Source organism: Camelus dromedarius, chromosome 2 (assembly GCF_036321535.1).
Source record: "Camelus dromedarius isolate mCamDro1 chromosome 2, mCamDro1.pat, whole genome shotgun sequence".
NCBI lineage: Eukaryota > Metazoa > Chordata > Mammalia > Artiodactyla > Camelidae > Camelus > Camelus dromedarius.
The window spans coordinates 51,230,845-51,250,396 of record NC_087437.1 but is presented as its reverse complement, the minus strand read 5'-3'; the positions used below and the strand labels follow the sequence as shown (position 1 = coordinate 51,250,396).

The 19,552-nt window shown below is 43.4% G+C and overlaps 1 protein-coding gene across 5 annotated transcripts in view; it reads left to right on the top strand.

Annotated features, from left to right (window-relative positions):
- Positions 1 to 19,552, top strand: part of ABCC5 (ATP binding cassette subfamily C member 5) — a 75,529-nt gene that overhangs the window by 53,429 nt on the left and 2,548 nt on the right. For all 5 annotated transcript variants that reach the window (XM_010976365.3, XM_031452210.2, XM_031452205.2 and 2 more), the window contains 10 exons: positions 145 to 274; positions 1,854 to 2,007; positions 2,100 to 2,228; positions 4,324 to 4,510; positions 6,233 to 6,322; positions 8,309 to 8,498; positions 11,654 to 11,813; positions 17,122 to 17,200; positions 18,224 to 18,337; positions 18,992 to 19,156. In XM_010976365.3, coding sequence (XP_010974667.2) covers positions 145 to 274; positions 1,854 to 2,007; positions 2,100 to 2,228; positions 4,324 to 4,510; positions 6,233 to 6,322; positions 8,309 to 8,498; positions 11,654 to 11,813; positions 17,122 to 17,200; positions 18,224 to 18,337; positions 18,992 to 19,156 — 1,398 coding nt within the window. The remainder of the gene's footprint in view (positions 1 to 144; positions 275 to 1,853; positions 2,008 to 2,099; positions 2,229 to 4,323; positions 4,511 to 6,232; positions 6,323 to 8,308; positions 8,499 to 11,653; positions 11,814 to 17,121; positions 17,201 to 18,223; positions 18,338 to 18,991; positions 19,157 to 19,552) is intronic.

Here is a 19,552-nt window from a genome sequence, read left to right as displayed (position 1 = left end):
GTGACCTGCACCCACTTTGTCTCACCTGTTTGCCACCTCGCTCCTCTGTGGACATTTGCCCTTTTCCCGCCTTGGGATGGATGTCCCATGGAGGGGGAAGTGAGCCCTCCTGAGTCCCTGATCACTTTGTGCTCTGCTCCTCAGGGTACGTTGCGAGCCTCCTCCCGGCTCCATGACGAGCTTTTCCGCAGGATCCTTCGAAGCCCTATGAAGTTTTTCGACACTACCCCCACAGGGAGAATTCTCAACAGGTTTTCCAAAGACATGGATGAAGGTATTTCTCACTGCTTCTCTCCATTATGCTCCAGAGCACAAGCCAGAACTCATTGTGCCCTCCAGCCTTCCAAGTGACTCGCTAGATATGCAGATCTGTCCGGCCTTAGGTTCTGAGAGCACGGAGGCCGCTGATGTTTGCATCAGGAACATTTTAGTTTAGGCGTATTCTCCATGTTACAACTTCTCTTTAGGCTGAGGGCCTATCTGATTTTCCACCTTTCATCTGAGTTCTTACATGGTCGTATTTAACCTGAAGACCAGTTCAGAGGATTGAGTAAGCATAACAGCTTTGGACAGGAGCATCTGAGATTCCAAAACACACATGGACTTGTGGGTACTGCATTGGTTCCTGGATACCTACAACTTCTGACAGGTTTTCTGGCTGCTGGCTGCTGTGTGGGCTGTGCCAACACCAGAGCTTAAGTACAGCTGACCCTTGAACAATCAGGTTGGTTGGATCTGTGAATATGGAACTGTGGACAAGGAACCGCATACCTGGAGGGTCTGACTGTAAGTTATATGTGGATTTTCAGCTGCACAGGGGGGCCTGTACCCCACACCCCCACATTGTTCAAAGGTCAACTGTACTCCAGTAGCCCAGAATGATAGTGATACTGCCTGACGTTTATTGAGAGCTTACTGTAGTAAGCAGTGGGCTGAATGTTCTACATGCGTTATCCTAATCCTCACAGCAGCCATGTGAGGTGGGTGTCGTTTCAGCCACTGAATACATGGGAAAGCTGATGTCTAGAAAGGTTATATAATGTGCCCAAGATCACTCAGTTATTAAATAACAAGCTGGGAATTGAACCCAGATCTTTCTGACTCCAGAGCAAATGTTTTAATTGCTGCACTGTGCTGCCTCCATGGCAGGAGTTTGTTTCAGATGTCGGCAGGCCAGTGTAAAGCCCCGGCCAGAGGTAATAAGGGATCAAAGCCATCCCTGATACACATGATGCATGATGTGATCCCGTTTTTGTTAAACTCACGTACAAACACACACACACGGAAAAAAGACTGAAAAAAAGAAATCAGTGGTATCAACATGTCTAGGATTTGCATAAAAATACTCCATTCCTCCCATGTAAAAAAGGAAGGAAGGGGATGGCCAAAAAGAGATGAAGAAAATGTTGATAACTATTGGAGGTTCTATACTCTTTCAACTTTGCATGTGTTTAAATTTTTCTATGACAAAAATTTCTTAAATGTTAGCAGCAGTTCATTGGTATTGGTAAGAGAGACTGTTTATTTTATTTTTTGCATATTTATTGTCCAAATATTTTACAACAAGCATATATTACTTTGTAAAGAGGAAGAAATGTTTAAAGGACTTGGGGAGCATAGTGAACCAAAAAGAGGGCACGGGGGAGAAAGATCACTTAAATGTTATTGGGACAAGAAAAACCAGAGCAGCCAGGTTTCCAGATTTTCCTTTGATCAGACTGTTTAAAAGACAAAATCTCAAATTTCAGATAGGGATTCTAGGAAGCTTCTTTTTGTTTTTTAAAATGTTTGGTTCCGTTTTCCATGTTTGCGGATCCCAGCATCTGACACGTGTTCTTCTCTGGTTTCCCCAGTCGATGTGCGACTGCCATTCCAGGCTGAGATGTTCATCCAGAATGTCATCCTGGTGTTCTTCTGTGTTGGAATGATCGCGGGTGTCTTCCCGTGGTTCCTCGTGGCGGTGGGGCCCCTCATCATCCTCTTTTCAGTTCTGCACATTGTCTCCAGGTAAACAGGAAGTCTTCGTGTCTTCTGGGGCAAAGCTGCCCTTTCACAGTTGCTTGTCTGCCCCTCTGACACAGAACTCATTCTCTCTCCAGGGTCCTGATTCGAGAGCTGAAGCGTCTGGACAACATCACGCAGTCACCTTTCCTTTCCCACATCACATCCAGCATCCAGGGCCTTGCCACCATCCATGCCTACAACAAAGGACAGGAATTTCTGCATAGGTTAGTGTCTTTGGAGACCTGAGGGCTGAGTGCAGAGCCAGCATCCTAGCATTTAATTAGAGTTTAAGAGGCCTTTCAAGGTCAGAGTTGGGGATTATAAAGCTCATTACTAAGAGTATTAGTGATTTAATGATCTCTGATTAAGATTCATTTGCTTGGTGATACTCCCTTCTGAGCAAGTGGGAAGACAAAAACACAGATTCTATTGGCCATTCAGTCCTGAGTGGCTATATTTGATGGAGTTTTGCTTTTTTTTTTTTTTTTAAGAACAGTAAAAGATAATAATTGACATTACACTAATATTTTATTTAGCTGTTGAAAATTGTTTGTGTGAGAAATTTATGTACATAGATAGTCATTGTGGATATTTTTGTTAGCAAGAGATTGGAACAAGACTAAATGTCCTTCAACAGAGGTCTGGTTAAATAAGCGGTGGTGTCACATATAGTGGAATATTATGTGACCCCTGAAAAGGAGACTGCTCTATAGGTACTGATATGGAGCGAGCTCCCAGGTATGTTAGTGAAAGAGTAAGGTACAGATGTGCGGCTGTGGTACACTCCCTTTGAAGTGTGTGTCTGTATCCGTAACATTTGGAATGTCTCTGAAAGTGTTATGGAAACGACAGGCCAGCCAAGAAACAAGCACCACTCGGAGGGTTGGAGTACTCAGATGTATTACGCCGGCGGGCTCGGAGGGGCTTCTGCTCCGAACCTCTGAGCACCTCCAAGACGTGCGCATGAGGTTTTATAGGGTAAAGTACAAGCTTGGGGTATTCGGCCAATAGGCATGGAACAGCTTTAGCAGCATCGTTATCACAAAAGTGGAGGCAGGGAGGCAGCAAACCAACATTCCAAAGCCAGATACGTATCTTTGAAAATCCAGCTGTCTAGCAAAAAAACATGAACAGCAAACCAACACTAATTAACTTAGATTTACAAGTTAGTCCAGCAGAACTCAGATCAGTATTCCGATACTTAGATTTGTGAGTTATCTTGTTAGCCCAGCCCGGCTTTTCCTTCACAAAAGGACACACAGGAAACTAGTAGTCACCACTGGAAAGGGCAACTGAGTAGCTGGAGGATGGGCAAGAGTCAGACTGACTTTTCACATATATTTACATAATAAATGTACATATATTATTCATTCCCCAAATTAAGTAATTCACATTGAAAAGAAAATCTAGAACAGAAAGTTTAGGTTAAACAACTCAGAAAAATGCGTCCCAACTTAAAGTGAAAAAAAGTAAAATATACTGACAGTGTCTGTGTGAACATACATACATACATAAATGTGAGTGCACTGAAAAAAACACTGGGGGGAAATGCAGCAGAATATTAACTCCAGTTTTAACTGAGTGATGAGAGTACTGAAATTTTACATTTTCCCTCTTCTTTACTGCATTTTCTGAACTTTTCTCTAAAGTGCACATATCTTGTAAGAAGGAAGGTGATTTTTTTTTAAAGCAAAGCACATTTGCCCACCAAGACCTCCTGCTCTGGAGTTTTAGTTGTGTCTGGCGCCAAACCTTCAGATGAGGTGTGATCTGCTCTCTAGGACCCCTGGTGACAGTGGTGTCTCGTTTCTGCAGTGATAAAAGTTGTCTAGGTCTTTTTGCCCTGGTTTAACTCACTACTCCTGGTTCTTTGCCCCCTGACCTGGGAAAACAAGTACCCTTCTGCCCAGTGGTGGTGCATCAGCAGACAATTTCCACTTTCCAAATCCAAAATACTCCTTTTCCTGGTCTTGTGCCATTTCTGCAGTTTGCCTCTGTAACCTCTCTTTCTTTGAGAAAATTACCCTGGACCCAAAGCATTTTTATAAAGCTTAAACAGCCTCTTTATCTCCTTCCCCCATGCTCTCCCTATGCTGTCGAAGCAGCTATTTTCCCCTCACATCTTTAATATGTTTCCTTGAAAACCCCGTTGTGTGGAACCTGGAACACTCTGCACTCCTTAAGTTTCCATGTCATACTCAGAAACACTGGTACTTCAGTGTTAGCCCTCCATCCGTAGTTACCAGAGCTTTGGCATCCTCCATGACAAGGCTTGTGTGGTACTTTATTTGCCTATTAGGTGTTCTGTCTTCCTCACAGGTACCAGGAGCTGCTGGATGACAACCAGCGTCCTTTCTTCTTGTTCACGTGTGCAATGCGGTGGCTGGCTGTGCGGCTGGACCTGATCAGCATCGCCCTGATCACCACCACGGGGCTGATGATTGTCCTCATGCACGGGCAGATTCCCCCAGCCTACGCGGGTCTTGCCATCTCCTATGCTGTCCAGGTTAGTCTCTGGGGTGGGAGCATCATCTTTGCTCAGACGTTGGCTTAGGAGAGGCCTGGTAGGTGGCTCTTCCCTAAGCCTTTGGTCGGACCTCTTGACTCCTAGAGCATTTCCCCTGCTGCTTTGGCAGTAACTCTCTGGACTTAGCTGGGATGGCGGATGGGAGAGAGGCAGGAGCGGTAAACAGGTAGCCCTCCACATCCACAGGTTCCACCTCCACATATTCAACCAACTACAGGTTGAAAATATTTGGGGGGAAAGAATTCCAGAAAGTTCCAAAAAGCAAAACTGAATTTGCTGTACCTGGGCAATTATTTACATAATATTTGCATTGTATTTACAACTATTTACGTAGTGTTTACATTATATTAGATATTATATGTAATCTAGAGATGACTTAAAGTATGCAGAAGGATGTGCATAGGTTATATGCAAATGCTGTGCTATCTTATACAAGGGACTTGAGCATCCATGGATTTTTATATTGGCAGGAGTCCTGGAGCCAATCCCCTGCAGAAACCAAGAGCTGATTATATAGGAATAAAGGAATTAACTCTGTTGCTTGTGTTTATGAAATAAGTGTGATATTTTTCATAAGTAAACATGATTTTGAAAATTATTTAATTGTAGGTTTCTGTGTTCACTACTCTTTCATCTCTGACCTATTTCTAGTCTTCTAAGAAATATGTATCTTCAATGTACTTCTGTGCATTTTATTTTCAGACCTCTGATTTTCCCAATACTGTTACTTATGTAAACCCTTCTGGTCCCTACAGATGGTTGGAGGTCTTCAAATAGCTCAAAGAACAATTGGGAACTTAAGCACTGACTAGATATTTGAAAATGTAAAAGAATTATTACTAATTTTTTAAGGTGTGGTAATGGTTGTTTTTAAGGAATCTTCATATTTTAGAAAGATATAAGCTGAAATATTTATGGATGAAATGTTAGGCTATATGAGATTTAATTCCAGGTAACACAGAAAAATGGGGTGGTACAGATGCAACAGTACTGGCTGTAAGTTGATCATTACTGAAGATGGATGTTTGCTACATGGGAGTTCATTATGCTGTTCTCCCCACTCTTGTGTATGTTTGACATTTTTCGCTATTGGAGACATAAAAATAACTAAGTAGCCAAAGGAAACCCAAGAGGAGATAGGTATCTTCATAGATACCCAAAGATACTTGTCCACGTTATGCAGATTGATTTGATTACTGGAGGGGAAAATCTGTGTTCTATATCTCGTGTTTCAGAATTCCCAGTCTGAGGCACGCAGGGCCTCTGTGTTCAGCTTTGGCCCAGCCTTATTTCTCTTATTTTACTTTCCTGGAAGCCTTCTCTCTAGTTGCTCACAGGATGATATAATCTCCATATGTTGTGATTGCTACATCAGGTGTACATGCAAGTATGAAGCCCAGGAGTTATTCAGCTGCGGTTGAATCATTGGAAATGTAAAGATGGACAGAAAGCCTTTGGATGTAGGAAAGTAGTGCCGGCAGTACCACATGCCACCTGCATTCATTGAGAATTGCAGTTAACTAGGAGCTATTTAAGGCATTGTCTTGAATATTTAGAGAATGACTCAGTCCCAGCTATTGCATGTGCACAGTTAGTTCTTATAATGGAGCTGTGGTCCCTTAGATGAAGGAGGTTTTCTAGCGTTGGCCTGGTGTGTATTGATAATAAATTCTCTCTTGGATTTTTGTTTTCCATTATCAGTTAACAGGGCTGTTCCAGTTTACCGTCAGGCTGGCATCAGAGACAGAAGCTCGCTTCACCTCAGTGGAGAGGATCAACCACTACATCAAGGTCAGGCTGCTACAGGCCTTTCTCTGCGATCTGACCCTTCATGGAGCTGCTTTACCCTTTCACTGCCTCGAGTGGATGTGCAAAGAGGATGCTTGTTTTCTCTGCCTTATCTTGTCCCACAGGAGAGACCGCCGTCTCTCCAGCATGCATGGAATGGAGAAGAGAATATCATAGGATTTTCTAAATATATTTATGAATTGTGTCTGATTGAGAACGTACATTCTCAGCTAGTTTCCAAAGTGTTCCTAATCCTGTTAGTTCAGTTAAGCTGACTAATGTAGTATTTTCCTTACACCATTTAAAACCATATATTGTTTTAAATCTTAGTCTAGTTCACTTGTTCTTAACCAGGGATGGCCATCAGGGTCCCATGTGGAACTCTGGGCAAAGGCTGACGTGCGCCTCATCACTGGAGATTCTAGGGAAAGGACCCAGGCTTCTGAAGTTTTAAAAGCTTCATAGCTAACTCTAAACTGCATTCCCAGTTTAGAAACCAGTTAATTTAGTTGGTACTGAGATGATCTAGCTCTTCCCACTTTCCCCAGTAACCCCTGCAGTCTAGCCATGGGGTGGCAACTTGCTGATGTCCTAGTTGGAATTCTGAAAGCAATTTTCTAGACAGAGAAGCAGAATTATGAGTAATTGGGATTCTCACATGTAACTCATTTCTCAGGAGTTCCCCATTTTGTGATCTGCCCAGAGACTTTATCAATATTTATATCATTATTTACATGGGAAGAATACATCCAGGTTCCAACTAGAATGTTGACTTACAAACACAGTCTTGAAAAACTACCCTTTCACTGAGAACTAGTGCATTTATGTAAACTGCATTTTCTAGCAGAGACATGCCTCACTGATCTGTTTTGGCGATGAACCTCGTCAGTCGTAGGATATTTCTTAAACTTACAAATGATTATCATCAGAAAGAATGGCAGGTAGCCATCTAATATATCCGCTAATAGCTGCTCTTTATGTTTATGCATGAGCCTCTTGGCCCAGTGCTCTGGTCTGTGGGCAACATGTGGGTGGACATGTGGGTGTGGAGTGTTTGATTTAATATCACTGTTGGTGTGAGCCTCTTGCTAGGGAGGTCAGGGTGATGGTTGGCCGTGGTACAGAGTGTACTTTGCACACAAAAAAAGTCCCGTTTCTGAGGACTTGCTCCCACTGCCCAGCCTGGATGCCTCTCCCAACATGGAGTTTTAGACATCAGTCTGCTCCCCTGCCCGCCCGAGCACTGCAATCTCTGGCCTTTCCTTCCCTATGAGCTATAAGCTCCATGACTCACCAGAAAGTTTTAAAACATTGTAGGGTGTGACTGTTGATGACAAAAATTACCCGTTATATTAAGCATAGCATTTTAAAGTTGGAATGGGTTTCCCAGATTGTCTAATCCAGTCCCCACAATTTACAGATGAGAAACTAAGACAAAGAGTGAAGAAGTGGTACATCCGGTTCACACAGCTATTAGTGGTGGAGTTGGGATCAGAGTCTGTGTCTTCCGGACTGACTGAGTGGCTCAGAATGCCAGGGTCTGATTAAATGACCAATAAATGTTGGTTCCTTCCTTTGGGTTTAGGTTTTCAAATGGTGGAATCCTGTTACAAGTGGAATATTTTCAAAGAATTCCAGTAAAAATTGCTGTGGTTGAAGAGGGGTGAAGGGCTTCATGCACAGCCTTGGCCCCCATGAGGATTTTGTGGAAGCATTCCTTAAGAGAAGGCAGTTAGAGAGCCACTGCCCTCCCCGAGCTGCTTAGTGGCCATTGTAGGCTGCTAAGTGGAGTGGACATTATAGTCAGTCGCAGTCTAGTTCAGTGGTGATAAACATACACTGCCAGGCACTCTTTCACAGTAGGGGACATGATGGCAGCTGCATCTGTGTGGTTGCTCTGTGTATCTTGGTGTTACTTCTCTGTGACAAAGCCTTGCAACGCCCCCAGAATCTGTGGTCAGTCTGAGTCGGCCACTTCTGTCTCCCCAGACTCTCTCTTTGGAAGCACCTGCCAGAATTAAGAACAAGGCTCCCTCCCCTGACTGGCCCCAGGAAGGAGAGGTGACTTTTGAGAATGCAGAGATGAGGTACCAAGAAAATCTCCCTCTGGTCCTGAAGAAAGTGTCCTTCACCATCAAACCCAAAGAGAAGATTGGCATCGTGGGGCGGACGGGATCAGGTAAGCATCTCCTCTCTGGAGAAACATTGAACCTACCAGAGTCAAGTCTGGGGACCAGGCTTTGCTGCTTATTGACTATCACTCTCATCCCTTCAAACCGGATTCCTGTTAGGTGAGCGATTAGCATGTCAGGTCTCTGAAACCACTCTTCCAGGTTTATCTTCAACCCTGCTTTTGTAACATTTAGTACTTTTTCTAACCATAAAAGTGTGCGTTCTCAATGCAGAACACTTGGAATAAATAGCAAAGTACAAAGAGGGAAAAGCACCCCTAACTCCACTACCCAGAGATCATTACTGCTAACGTTTTGATGGCTATCTTGTTAGGTTTTTCCATCAACAAATGTATTTACAGAAATGAGGTCATTTTACACACAATGTCTCATGGCCTGCTTTTAAAACTACCAAATATTTTCCATGTCAGTTAATATTATGTGGCATGATTTCTGTGCAGCATGATATAAAATTCTGTTCTGTGGATGTACCATTATTTATATTCACTCAGCTCCAACTGTAGGGCGTTGAGGTTGTTGTCAATTTTTCACTATTATGAACAGCATGGCAGTGAACATCCTTATTTATATGAAGGCAAAATACATAAAAAATTTAAAGTCTTTGTGATGTGTTGCCAGTATGGCCTCATATTTATCAGAAGCCAACACAGCTCTAAATAAGGAATTTATGTTCCTTTGAAGAGAGAAATTATTTTCTTGATATGGTATCAGTTGCAAAGAAATAGAGATTAGGCCTTTGCTTTAGGCACTTAATTTCAGTCTTATTTTCAGAAGTGTGTTACTATAATGCCCCTTGGATTTCTGGAGGCAAGACTTGAATAATGTGTTTCTTTCCCTCTTTCCTTCCTGAAAAACATTTTAAAGATTGAGTCTTGTCTTCTTTCACTAGCTTGTTTACCCTTGTGTAAGAGGTCTCTCTGAGTCACTTCTCATTAGCTTTCCGGGCTCCATGCTTCCTTGGCATCAAAACTCTTTTAGCTTTTTTTCTTGCCATTAAAAAAAAGAAAGAAGAAAAAAGGCCTTGAATCTTTTCTGGCCAATTTACTTTAAAGAACCCGCTAAGGAGAAAAGAAAAAGTTATTTCCTGCTTCCTCTTTGAAGGAATTATTTTTATGTCAAAACAAGATACTGCCTCTAGGCTTTTACACTGGAAAGAGAATGCCCAGCCAAGGAGGGTGACCGTCTCCAAGGCTCTTACTTTGCTCTCTCCCTCGAATTCCCTCTGCTGCATTGGCCCCCGGGGGTACACTGCTCTCCTGCAAGCTCTGACTGCTGTCCCTTCCTGTGATTTCCCTTTAACACAGGTAAGACAGACCGAAATTTTCACCAAGAGTTTATTAAACCATCAGTAGTGACAGAGAAGAACTAAACAAGAAAAATAAAATAATTATAAATAGCCCAACTTACGAAGTCTAAACTCTAATCCTAACAAGCTTCTGAGACTCACAGACCCGGCTCTGCTGTGGTAGTGACCACCGTGAGGACATCCTTGCCTTTTTTGCCAGCACGTTCCATCAAGGTAGTCTAGATTCAGATCTTTTATTAAAATGGAACAACTTAACCTATTTATTTGAGCACCATTCCTTCCTCAGCTTAGATATTAAACCACTGCCTCAGCACTGAGGGAAGGTCTCCACCTCCTCCCTTAAACCTGTGTGAGGGACTGCTAACCAGATCTCCCAACCCTGAAAAAGCCATTCACTTCTAGGAGAAGGCCGTCTCAAGGACTGGCCTGCCACAGGGTCTCAGGTTTCCCAGCCCGCTTCTAGTAGATGGTGTGAGCAACCCTGCCTTAGGGAGACGGACATTTCTCGGGGTTCCCATAGGTTGTGTGATGGGAGTCAGATCTCGACGGCTTGGAGGAAGCCACAGACACCAGGATGAGGCAGGGTATTTGTACCCTCGCTGACCGCTGAGCTTACCAGGTCATCAGGGGGCTTTCACATGGAGGCAGAGGAGGGGAGGAGGGTCAAGAACCCGGAGAACTGGTCTAACAGCTAAAAACCTGTAGTTCTGTATCTAAACTACAGGTCTGAATCTCAGAAAGGTAGATAGACAGGACTGTGTCAGACCTTTTTGGTGGGGTGGGGCACTGAGCTTTTTAGATATTTATATTTTTTGACATAGTTTCAGTTCTGAGCATCTATTTCAAGGAAGTCCTCTGAGGTGGGAGCAGTTTGAGCACTGACGTTTTGCCATAGCATTATTATAGTAAGTTTTAAATAAACTGCGTGTGCAGCATTAAAGGACTGGCTAAATAAGTAAGAGTACATTCACATAATGGAATTTATTGCAGCCACTAAAATTTTATCTTGAAAAGGTAGTAGTATGATTGAGTGCTTGCTATGTAATGTTAAGTGGAAAATGCAGTTACAGTATTGTATCTCTGGTATGATCTCAACTCTGAGGAAGAAACTAAAAGGAAATGTGTCCAAAAAAAAGCAGTAGTGAAATGTGGGAGATTGATGTTATCTGCTTGAATTATTGATATAATTTTTAAAATGAAGAGTCAATTAATTTGATTCAGTATCACTGTGATACTGAGTGTGTTATTTTATCCCCCAAACCTGCTTTTCTACCACAGTTCCTTATCATGGTAGAGAATCTTACAGCCACTCCTTTTTTCAAGCCCAAACCTCCTTCCTGGTGTGTTTAGCCCAGAACTTCCTCCGTTCCCCCAGCTGCTGCTGCTGCGGTGGCGATGGAAGGCCTTGTCTTGTTTCTCCCTCAGCTAAGATGAGGGGACAGAAGAGAGCGAGGACAACTTGTCCTCTGATTTGCCTCTAGTTCCTTGCTCTCTGTTATGCTCACTTTGCCTGAGAAGCATTAAACCCTGTGGACCTGTTCCCAAGGTGAAAGGAGGCATTTTTTCCATTTTACTCTCATGAGAGTGTAATGGTTCCTTCTGCTCCTTCTCAGGCTGGAGCTGTGTGATGTAAATGTATAATGGTTGTTAGCCCAGGAAAGTTCATTATTTTTCCTGTTTCTGGCTGTCATTTTATGCATTATCCAAGTTAATCGGTTGAAATAATGGTTGAAAAGAAACAGAAAAATCAATGATTTTGCCCTGAGAATAAACCAGTTTTATTTTCACAGAATTTGCTAATTGAACAACTTTTCTGCCTGTCTTCTGACTCATCAGGGAAGTCCTCCCTGGGCATGGCCCTCTTCCGTCTGGTGGAGTTATCTGGAGGTTGCATCAAGATTGACGGAGTGAGAATCAGTGACATTGGCCTTGCCGACCTCCGAAGCAAGCTCTCCATCATTCCCCAAGAGCCAGTGCTGTTCAGTGGCACTGTCAGGTGAGGCCCTCAGCACCCACGTGCTCATGCCTCATTTCGGGGCCAGGTGGGCATGTTAGAGCCTCCATCAGGGACTGAAATCTAGTGGCCTCTGGTTTAGTGCTTTACCCCGACACCACGTGCTCCCCATTGCAGAAGGGGGAGCTCCACTGTGCAAGCCACCTCATTCACTGAACGGGGCCCGGAGGCCCTGCAGCATGGTAGCAACAAGACAGAGAGATCTGGGCTCAGATCTCTGCTCTGTACTTCAGACAAGTTGCCTAACCACTCCTAAGCTTGTTTCCCCTTCCATAAAATGGGGCTATTATTAAGACCTGTTGTTGTGAAGATTGGATAAATTCATATAAACTTTACAAGCACAGAGGCTGGCAAATGGTGATCATTCAGTAAATTTTAGCAGCCCCCATTCGTCCTCATCACCATCTTCCTCCGTCTTCCTGTCCCTCCACACTACCATCTCTCCTAGGTACCCTCAGAGTGTCTGTTCAAACAATGGTCTTCAGGCATTATTACTACTCACTGTTTTTTCATTTTCCATTATCTTCCCCCATCTTTGGTACTTACTCTGGAATAATGCCTCTCTCTGAAATCTGCCAGGTTGCCAAAGAAAAAAATGCCTCTTCTTGACCCTTTAAAACAGTAACTAAGAGTGAAATGTGTTTAATCCCATTGTCTTTTCCTATTCTTTTTCCTACCTTTAGCCTTAAGCTTTTGCCTCCTAAAAACAATGTATTTTCCATAATTTGTGTCCGTTTTTATTTAAGTTGCCTCTCTTTCTAAATAAAAACAGCTTTAATTGTATAGTTGACCTAGATAGGACTACTTTTTAAAAATCACTGTAAAAGTAATACTTCCATTTCCTCTTTAAGTTTTAGCAGTTTCAAAAAAAAATTGGTACCAACTTAATTTCAAATAACTACAAGCAGTGTTCAGACGTGTCTTTAAAATTAGGCCCCGCCACCCCCACCCCTTTCTTTGGAAATGGCATTTGAACTCAGTATTTCAAGAACTTTGGTAGATAAACTGAATTCTCACCTGCATTCAAAGGGGGTCATCACTCACGGGGGTGTTTACTTTGGCAGTTCTCTAAAACACTAATGAGTTTGGACGATACAGACTGGATCTGTTGGTGATAATGTCATTCCCTTTGGGTACTGAGATAACAAGATCAAACAAGCAACATAAGAAGAGAATTAGAATTTATTGAAGATCCAAGTCTAAATCATCAAATGGAAGAGAACTAGGAAATAAGGCATGTTCAACTTTAGACTTCTTGAACATGCTGCCACCAAGAAGCCTCAGTGTTCATTTCAGAATTTTACAGCCCTTCATTTGGGTCTGTGACTCAGGGGTTTCTAGAGTTAATGGTTAAGAATTAACCAGAAGCACAGCCTTTGTGGGAGTTGGGGCCATTTGTTATCAGCTCTAGAGATATGCTGCCGCTTGATGGACAAGCTCAGTGGTTGTGCTACTGCCCTGGGTTTTTAGTAATTGAGCTCTGAGTGCTACTTAGGCAGCCAGCTATGCAAACCTAGGACATCATGTAAGTTTCATTTTCTGCCAGCTATAACTTTGGCTTTTTAAGTCAGTAGTAGACACTGAGGACAAATTAAATCCCAGAGCATCTATCTTCCCTTTATCCTCTCAGGTTTCTTATAGATCCCAAAGAATATCCTGCTTTTTGTGTTCTTTTTCTTTTCTTGGAAAATTAGAGAGCCTAAAATGAGTTTCCCAAGGCAGGGGCAGAATAGATCAGCTGCTTGCTCAGCTACGTCCTAGAGACTGAATTTGGAAACTGTGTCTCAGCCACCATTAACCAGCATTGATGGTACATCGTCTCCCAGAGATACAAACATGCAGTTAAAACTTATCAGGAGCTCTTAGAGGGAAAGCAAGGTAGAACCAAAATCAAACAAACCTCAGAGAAAGTCACAGGATGAGAATTTCTGAATTATTCTGCATACAAATACAATCTAAAGCATAGACCAGATCATTTCGGGACACACCCCTTCTGAGATTAGCCAGAATCTCAGTCCATTCCAATAGCTGCTTCTAGTCCCCCTACCCCCACCCAGCTGTCTGGGTTTGAGCTGTGGGGCCTGTGTTTCTGTGGCAAGTCCCCTTCCTCTGCCTTTTTCCCTGACGGTTGGCTCCAAGAAGAGAGATCCCTTCTCATCCAGCCCTAAACCTTCTCTGCTGACCTTCCCTCTTTCATGGTCCTGGCAGTACTTTTCTTTTCTTTCCCCACAGGGCCTGTGCTTCCTGGTCTCGGGAAGGCTTCTCTGGCTTCTGCCCTAACCTGCCCCTACTGGAGTGCTTTCCATCCTTGGGGACTATTTGCAGTGGCTTGGCTGGTGGTTAATCTGCCCCTCAGTGAGACTGGCTGTCCTCAGCTGTCACTCTAGTCTGTCCCTGAGTCTGTGTCCTGGTTGGGAGTGAGCACTTCTCATCACCTGGAGCATCTCTGCCTGCAGTCCTGGTGTCCATTCATTAGCAAGAAGCAGTGTTCTCATTTCTTCCTGTTCAGATGCCCTCTCTCCTTTTCAATCTGCCCATTAATTTTTTGTTGTTGTTTTGAAGTGTATCTCTGGTGCTTAACTCAAAATCACAGCAAATTCAGCTGAGCCCACAACTGACCTGTTATGCTTTCGTTCATTCTGGGGCCATGTACCTTGAGGCAGAAGCACCTAGTACTCTAGATGGAATGGAAGGTGCTCCAAATTTGAAACAGGTTCTTAGAATTTCAAGGTCTTTCATTTGTCTTTGAATTATTCTATTGTTTAAGGGCCCCCTTCTACTTTTTTTTGGGGGGGGTCAGTCTTAGTCCCTATAAAAATCAAGGAATCCCCAAAAGCTTCTAGTCTGGATGTCAGAATGTTAATGCTAAGACTAGGATAACTATATGAAGAACACTAGATTATCTAATTTTCGTGGAAGTCATGCTGGCTGGGAGGATATGGGAAATCCCTGTACCATCTCAATTTTGCTGTGAACCTAAAACTGCTCTAAAAAAATTGTCTTAAAAAAAAAAGAAAAAAGTCATTCTGTGCCAGACACTGCTGCTCTAAAGAATAACAACAATAATAGTATTAGCTAAGCTCATGGAGGACTTATTATGTGGTATATTGTCCTAAGCATGTAAATTGTATTCATTCATCGGATACTCAAAACTCCATGAAGTAGGTACTATTATTATGCCTTTATTGATTGATTGATTGATTTAAAAGTGAAAGCAAGTTTATTTAGAGGGATACACACTCCACAAACAGAGTGTGGGCCTGCCTTCTCAGAAGGCAAGAGAGGCGGCCCATTATGCCTATTTTATAGGTAAAGAATCTGAAGGCCCAGAGTGGTTAAATTTTTCACCCAAAGACAAGAATTTGAACCTGGGCTGTTTGGCTGAGCGGCTGGGCTTCTGCTGCACTTATTTCTCCTGATATCCCCTTAATCACGACCTTGGGAGGTGCTCCCTCTCTCCAAAAACCAGAGTTAGGCCTGCTTCCTCAGGGGTCTTGACCTTCAGGTACCTTTCCTTTTCCAGCATCTTCAAAATCTCCTCATCTCCTTTCAGATTTGCACAGGTCTTCCTACCTTGAAAAAATTTTCACACAACCTCCAAAGTAACCACATGTCCCTTGTCAGTTTAACAGCTACCAGCTATCAAGTGTCTGCCGTGTTCCAGGCACTGTATCTCCACATCTCTCATGTTTACAGCAACCTGCCAAGCTGTGTTGCTGTGTCTCCATTTTACTGATAGGGAGACTGAGGAGTAATTTGTCCAAGGTCATTCAGGTAGCAAGAGGCAGGGAGGGATTTGAGCCCAAGCTGCCTGGATCTGATATGTGCTCACACCCTCCCTCCACTACGCTGCTTTCTGCCTCTGTTACTGAAAGTAGTAAGTTATGACATACGAATGTGTCCTATCAGGAACTCAAGTAAGAATGGGAGGGATACGTTCTTTTATTCTTACAGGAACTACTAGACAGTGTACATGGGCTGCCACCGTGAGTAAGCCCCACACAAGGATCCTAGTCCAGTGGAGGAGAGAGACAGGTGAACGGAGTGACGAGGGCCAGAGTAAGGGTGAGCGGAGGGACCCCTAGTCCAGGCTTGAAGGGCCAGGAGACACTTCCTGAAGACAGCATCTAAGCTGAGGGCTGACGGCGGACAAGGCGTCATAGCCAAGGAGTGAGAATAATGGTAATGATGACGTGACAATAGCAGCTCTCCTGTCCACCGTGCCTGCCCTGCAGCAGGCGCTGCTGTGAGTGCTCTATGCGCGTGAAGCGTGGTCCCTGCAACGACATTTTGAGGAGGTGCTCGTTTATCCCTGTCTCACACTGGAGGGAACTGAAGCAGAGGGTAGTTAGGCTGACCTGGCCAAGGTCACACAGTTGTCATCGATAGAAACCGGGAAGGAATCAGGCAGTCTGGCTCCAGAGCAAAGCAAATTATCCTAATACCTATCACATTACTAGACCCACAAATGTGATGTTTAGATCGAGATAAGACACCCGAATTAATGTAACAGCCCAATTTCCACCCAATACTTATCTGTTTTACCACCACCTCTCCGCCCTCCTCCTCCACGACAAAGGGCATTGTCTCCTGACTTTCACATTTCCAGAGATTTCTAGACCTGTTCTTTCTATATCAATATTGATTCCCCTGAGGTAGGTACTGTTCGTACAGTAAGCAAGAAGAGTCCCCAGACCGCTTTCGCTGCCAGTAAAATCCTTCCTCAAGGATTTTATGGCCCTTTATGCTCTCCTTTCTCCTCTGCTTTTCTGCTGGGTTGGCTGCCTTCCTGGTCAGCTAGCTGTGGAGTCCCCTGCTCAGTGACAGGGCTCTCACCTGGTGCAGCAAGAGGAGAGAGGGCTTTTCCCTAAGTTTATATGTAGAGAGAGATGTATTTTAACATGTGTATGCATAGAAAAAACCTAGAGGAATAGATGCCAAAATGCTAACAGTGTTTGTTTCTGAGGGTCTGATAAAAGGTGATTAAACACATACTTCCTTTTGTTTCGTGTTTTGCATATCTGTATTTCCTAATTTTTCTGTAACTAACCAGTATCATTTAAATAATAAAAAATGTTTTGTAAAGAAGGAGGCACAGTCTGTTCTGAGACACATTCCAGCAGCGGGCAGGCAGCGGCCCGCCCATATCTGCTCCTACCTGTGGTTGGTTGGGGGATGAGCCACCTGGGACTGCTGAGGGGTTTGTGCCCCGCTGTTTAAACCTTCACCACAGATAGCCTGGTCACTTGCATGTTGGATCCTGAGAGATTCTTATTATGTTTCTCATTAGATCAAATTTGGACCCCTTCAACCAGTACACTGAAGACCAGATCTGGGATTCTCTAGAAAGGACACACATGAAAGAATGTGTAAGTAGAGAACTGAGGGAGAGCTTTGCTGGAATTTCAGGAGTGGAAACACAGTGATGCTGTGGTCACTTCTCAGCCTGCTCTGGCAGCCTCATCTAGCCTGGCCTTCCCCTCCACCTCCAGGATGTCTGTGGAGGAGCACTTTAGAGCAGAGCATTTCAGAAAGGGCATAAACATTGATGTGTCCCAATCCTCACCTCTCCCCCAGCCCCTGCCTATGGCTCCGTTACCCTTTTTTACTATCCACTGAATGAGAAGATAGTAATCACAACCACTCAGAATTGAGTAATGCTTTCAAGTCACATTCTATTTTATTAATCATAATAGTACAACATCCTTTTGATGTGTCGATATCTATGCAAAAGATAGATCATTTGTTGAGTCCACTTTTATTGAGTCTACATGCAGTGTGCATGTGGATTTATAGACCTCTTAGGGAAACTCAGCAGGCCCCCTCCAGGGGCCACAGTCTACAGACACCCTCGGCCTGGAGCAGGGTCTCTGGTGCCCCTGGGTTCGGTGAAGCCCAGAATCTCTTGCCCTAATCCAACTAGATCAGCTCTGCCTTCATCACATTTATATTGGGCTTAATCAAACAATTTCATTCAAAGAATAGCTTAGGAAAAGAAAAGTTTGACAGCCACGGGCCTACAGCCTTGGACTTCAGAAAGAGTAATTTTATTTATTCCATGACCATATTTTCAGAACCAAAAATGACAGGATTTGGGGACATGACAGTATTGGAATTTCTGGGACATTTTGCTGATATGAGACTAATAGGATAGTTTAGCTGAAATATGGAATATGGTCTAGAAATGTGTTCCTACTACATGATCATCACACCCATACCTTCTTTCCAGATAAGCCAGGCTCTTACCTAATAATTCTTTCATCTGTTCCAGAATAATTTATTTTTGCCACTGGAGTTTTAACAAAATCTAGTTTCTTTTCTTTCTTCCTTTATTTTATTTTTTTTTAATTTACCTTTTTCACCCTTCTAATCTCTGCTTCCATTCTCCCTAGATTGCTCAGCTACCTCTGAAACTTGAAACTGAAGTGATGGAGAATGGGGATAACTTCTCGGTGGGGGAACGGCAGCTCTTGTGCATAGCTAGAGCCTTGCTCCGTCACTGTAAGGTAAGGCAGTCTGGTGGGTGGCTCGCAAGGGGGTGCAGCGGAGAAGCACAGGAAGATAGAAGAACAGCCTTTCTTTGTGGCATGAGTTCCAAAGGCATTCCTGGCTCCCAGCCCAGTGGCACTTTTTAAGAGCATGCCCAAAGATGTTTCTAAATTAACCCTGACACAATTTAGGTATATTGGTATTTTGTTTATTTGTCTTTATGTTTAATTTCCCCGAGTCTTCTGTTTCCAAGAACAACTTTTGTTTCTGGCCAGTGAGTAGTTATAGTACTGGAAACCATAGACTTAAAAGATTTGGAAACTGCAGGATATATCCAGCTCATCAAATCCAGTCCCCTCGTTTTATAAACTGGAAAAGAGAGTCCAGAAAGGTAACTGTCTATGTTCAGAGTCACAGAGCAAGTAGGGTGAGTATTTTTTAGACTAGTATTTCACATCTATCCTTTTATTTGTGGAAATCAAGGCAAACATATGGGTTTGAAGGTATATCAGTTCTAAGCAAAATAGTATCTTTACACATGTATGTACCTATTTAGAAAAAACAATGTACGATATAAAATTCAATCTTAAAATACATTTTAGTAAAATCTTGGTTAACCAAAATGCTTAAGGAATTGATTGGATCCCTCTTTCTCCTCTCTCCCCTGACAGATTCTGATTCTAGATGAAGCCACAGCTGCCATGGACACGGAGACAGACTTACTGATCCAAGAGACCATCCGAGAGGCATTTGCCGACTGCACCATGCTGACGATTGCCCATCGCCTACATACAGTCCTAGGCTCTGACAGGATTATGGTGCTGGCCCAGGGGCAGGTACTGACCCCCAGAGGACCCTGGCTTGGCACGTGGCCTTGTCTGGGAGGAAAACTGGCCCCTGGCAGGCTTGGGCTGATGGTACTCTTAGCATGGTTCTGAGCACTCAGATAAGCAGCCATAGTGACTCTGGCCTAGTTCCTTTTGGATGGGACAGGGCCTTCCCAATCAAGAGATTGGGTCAGGACCACTCTTACTGGGTTCTCATTTTGCTTTACTACCTGTTCTTCTGTTGCTTGTAAATAGTAACTCTTTGACTTAGGTCAGAGAGCACGTGTGCTTAGTAATTCACTCACATGCACAAGAATTTTCCCAAAGCTATTGAGACCAGCCATTACATGTTTGCTTTTTGCAGTCATGTAGCTGTGCCAAATTTCTTGCTGTTCCCAGCTTTCC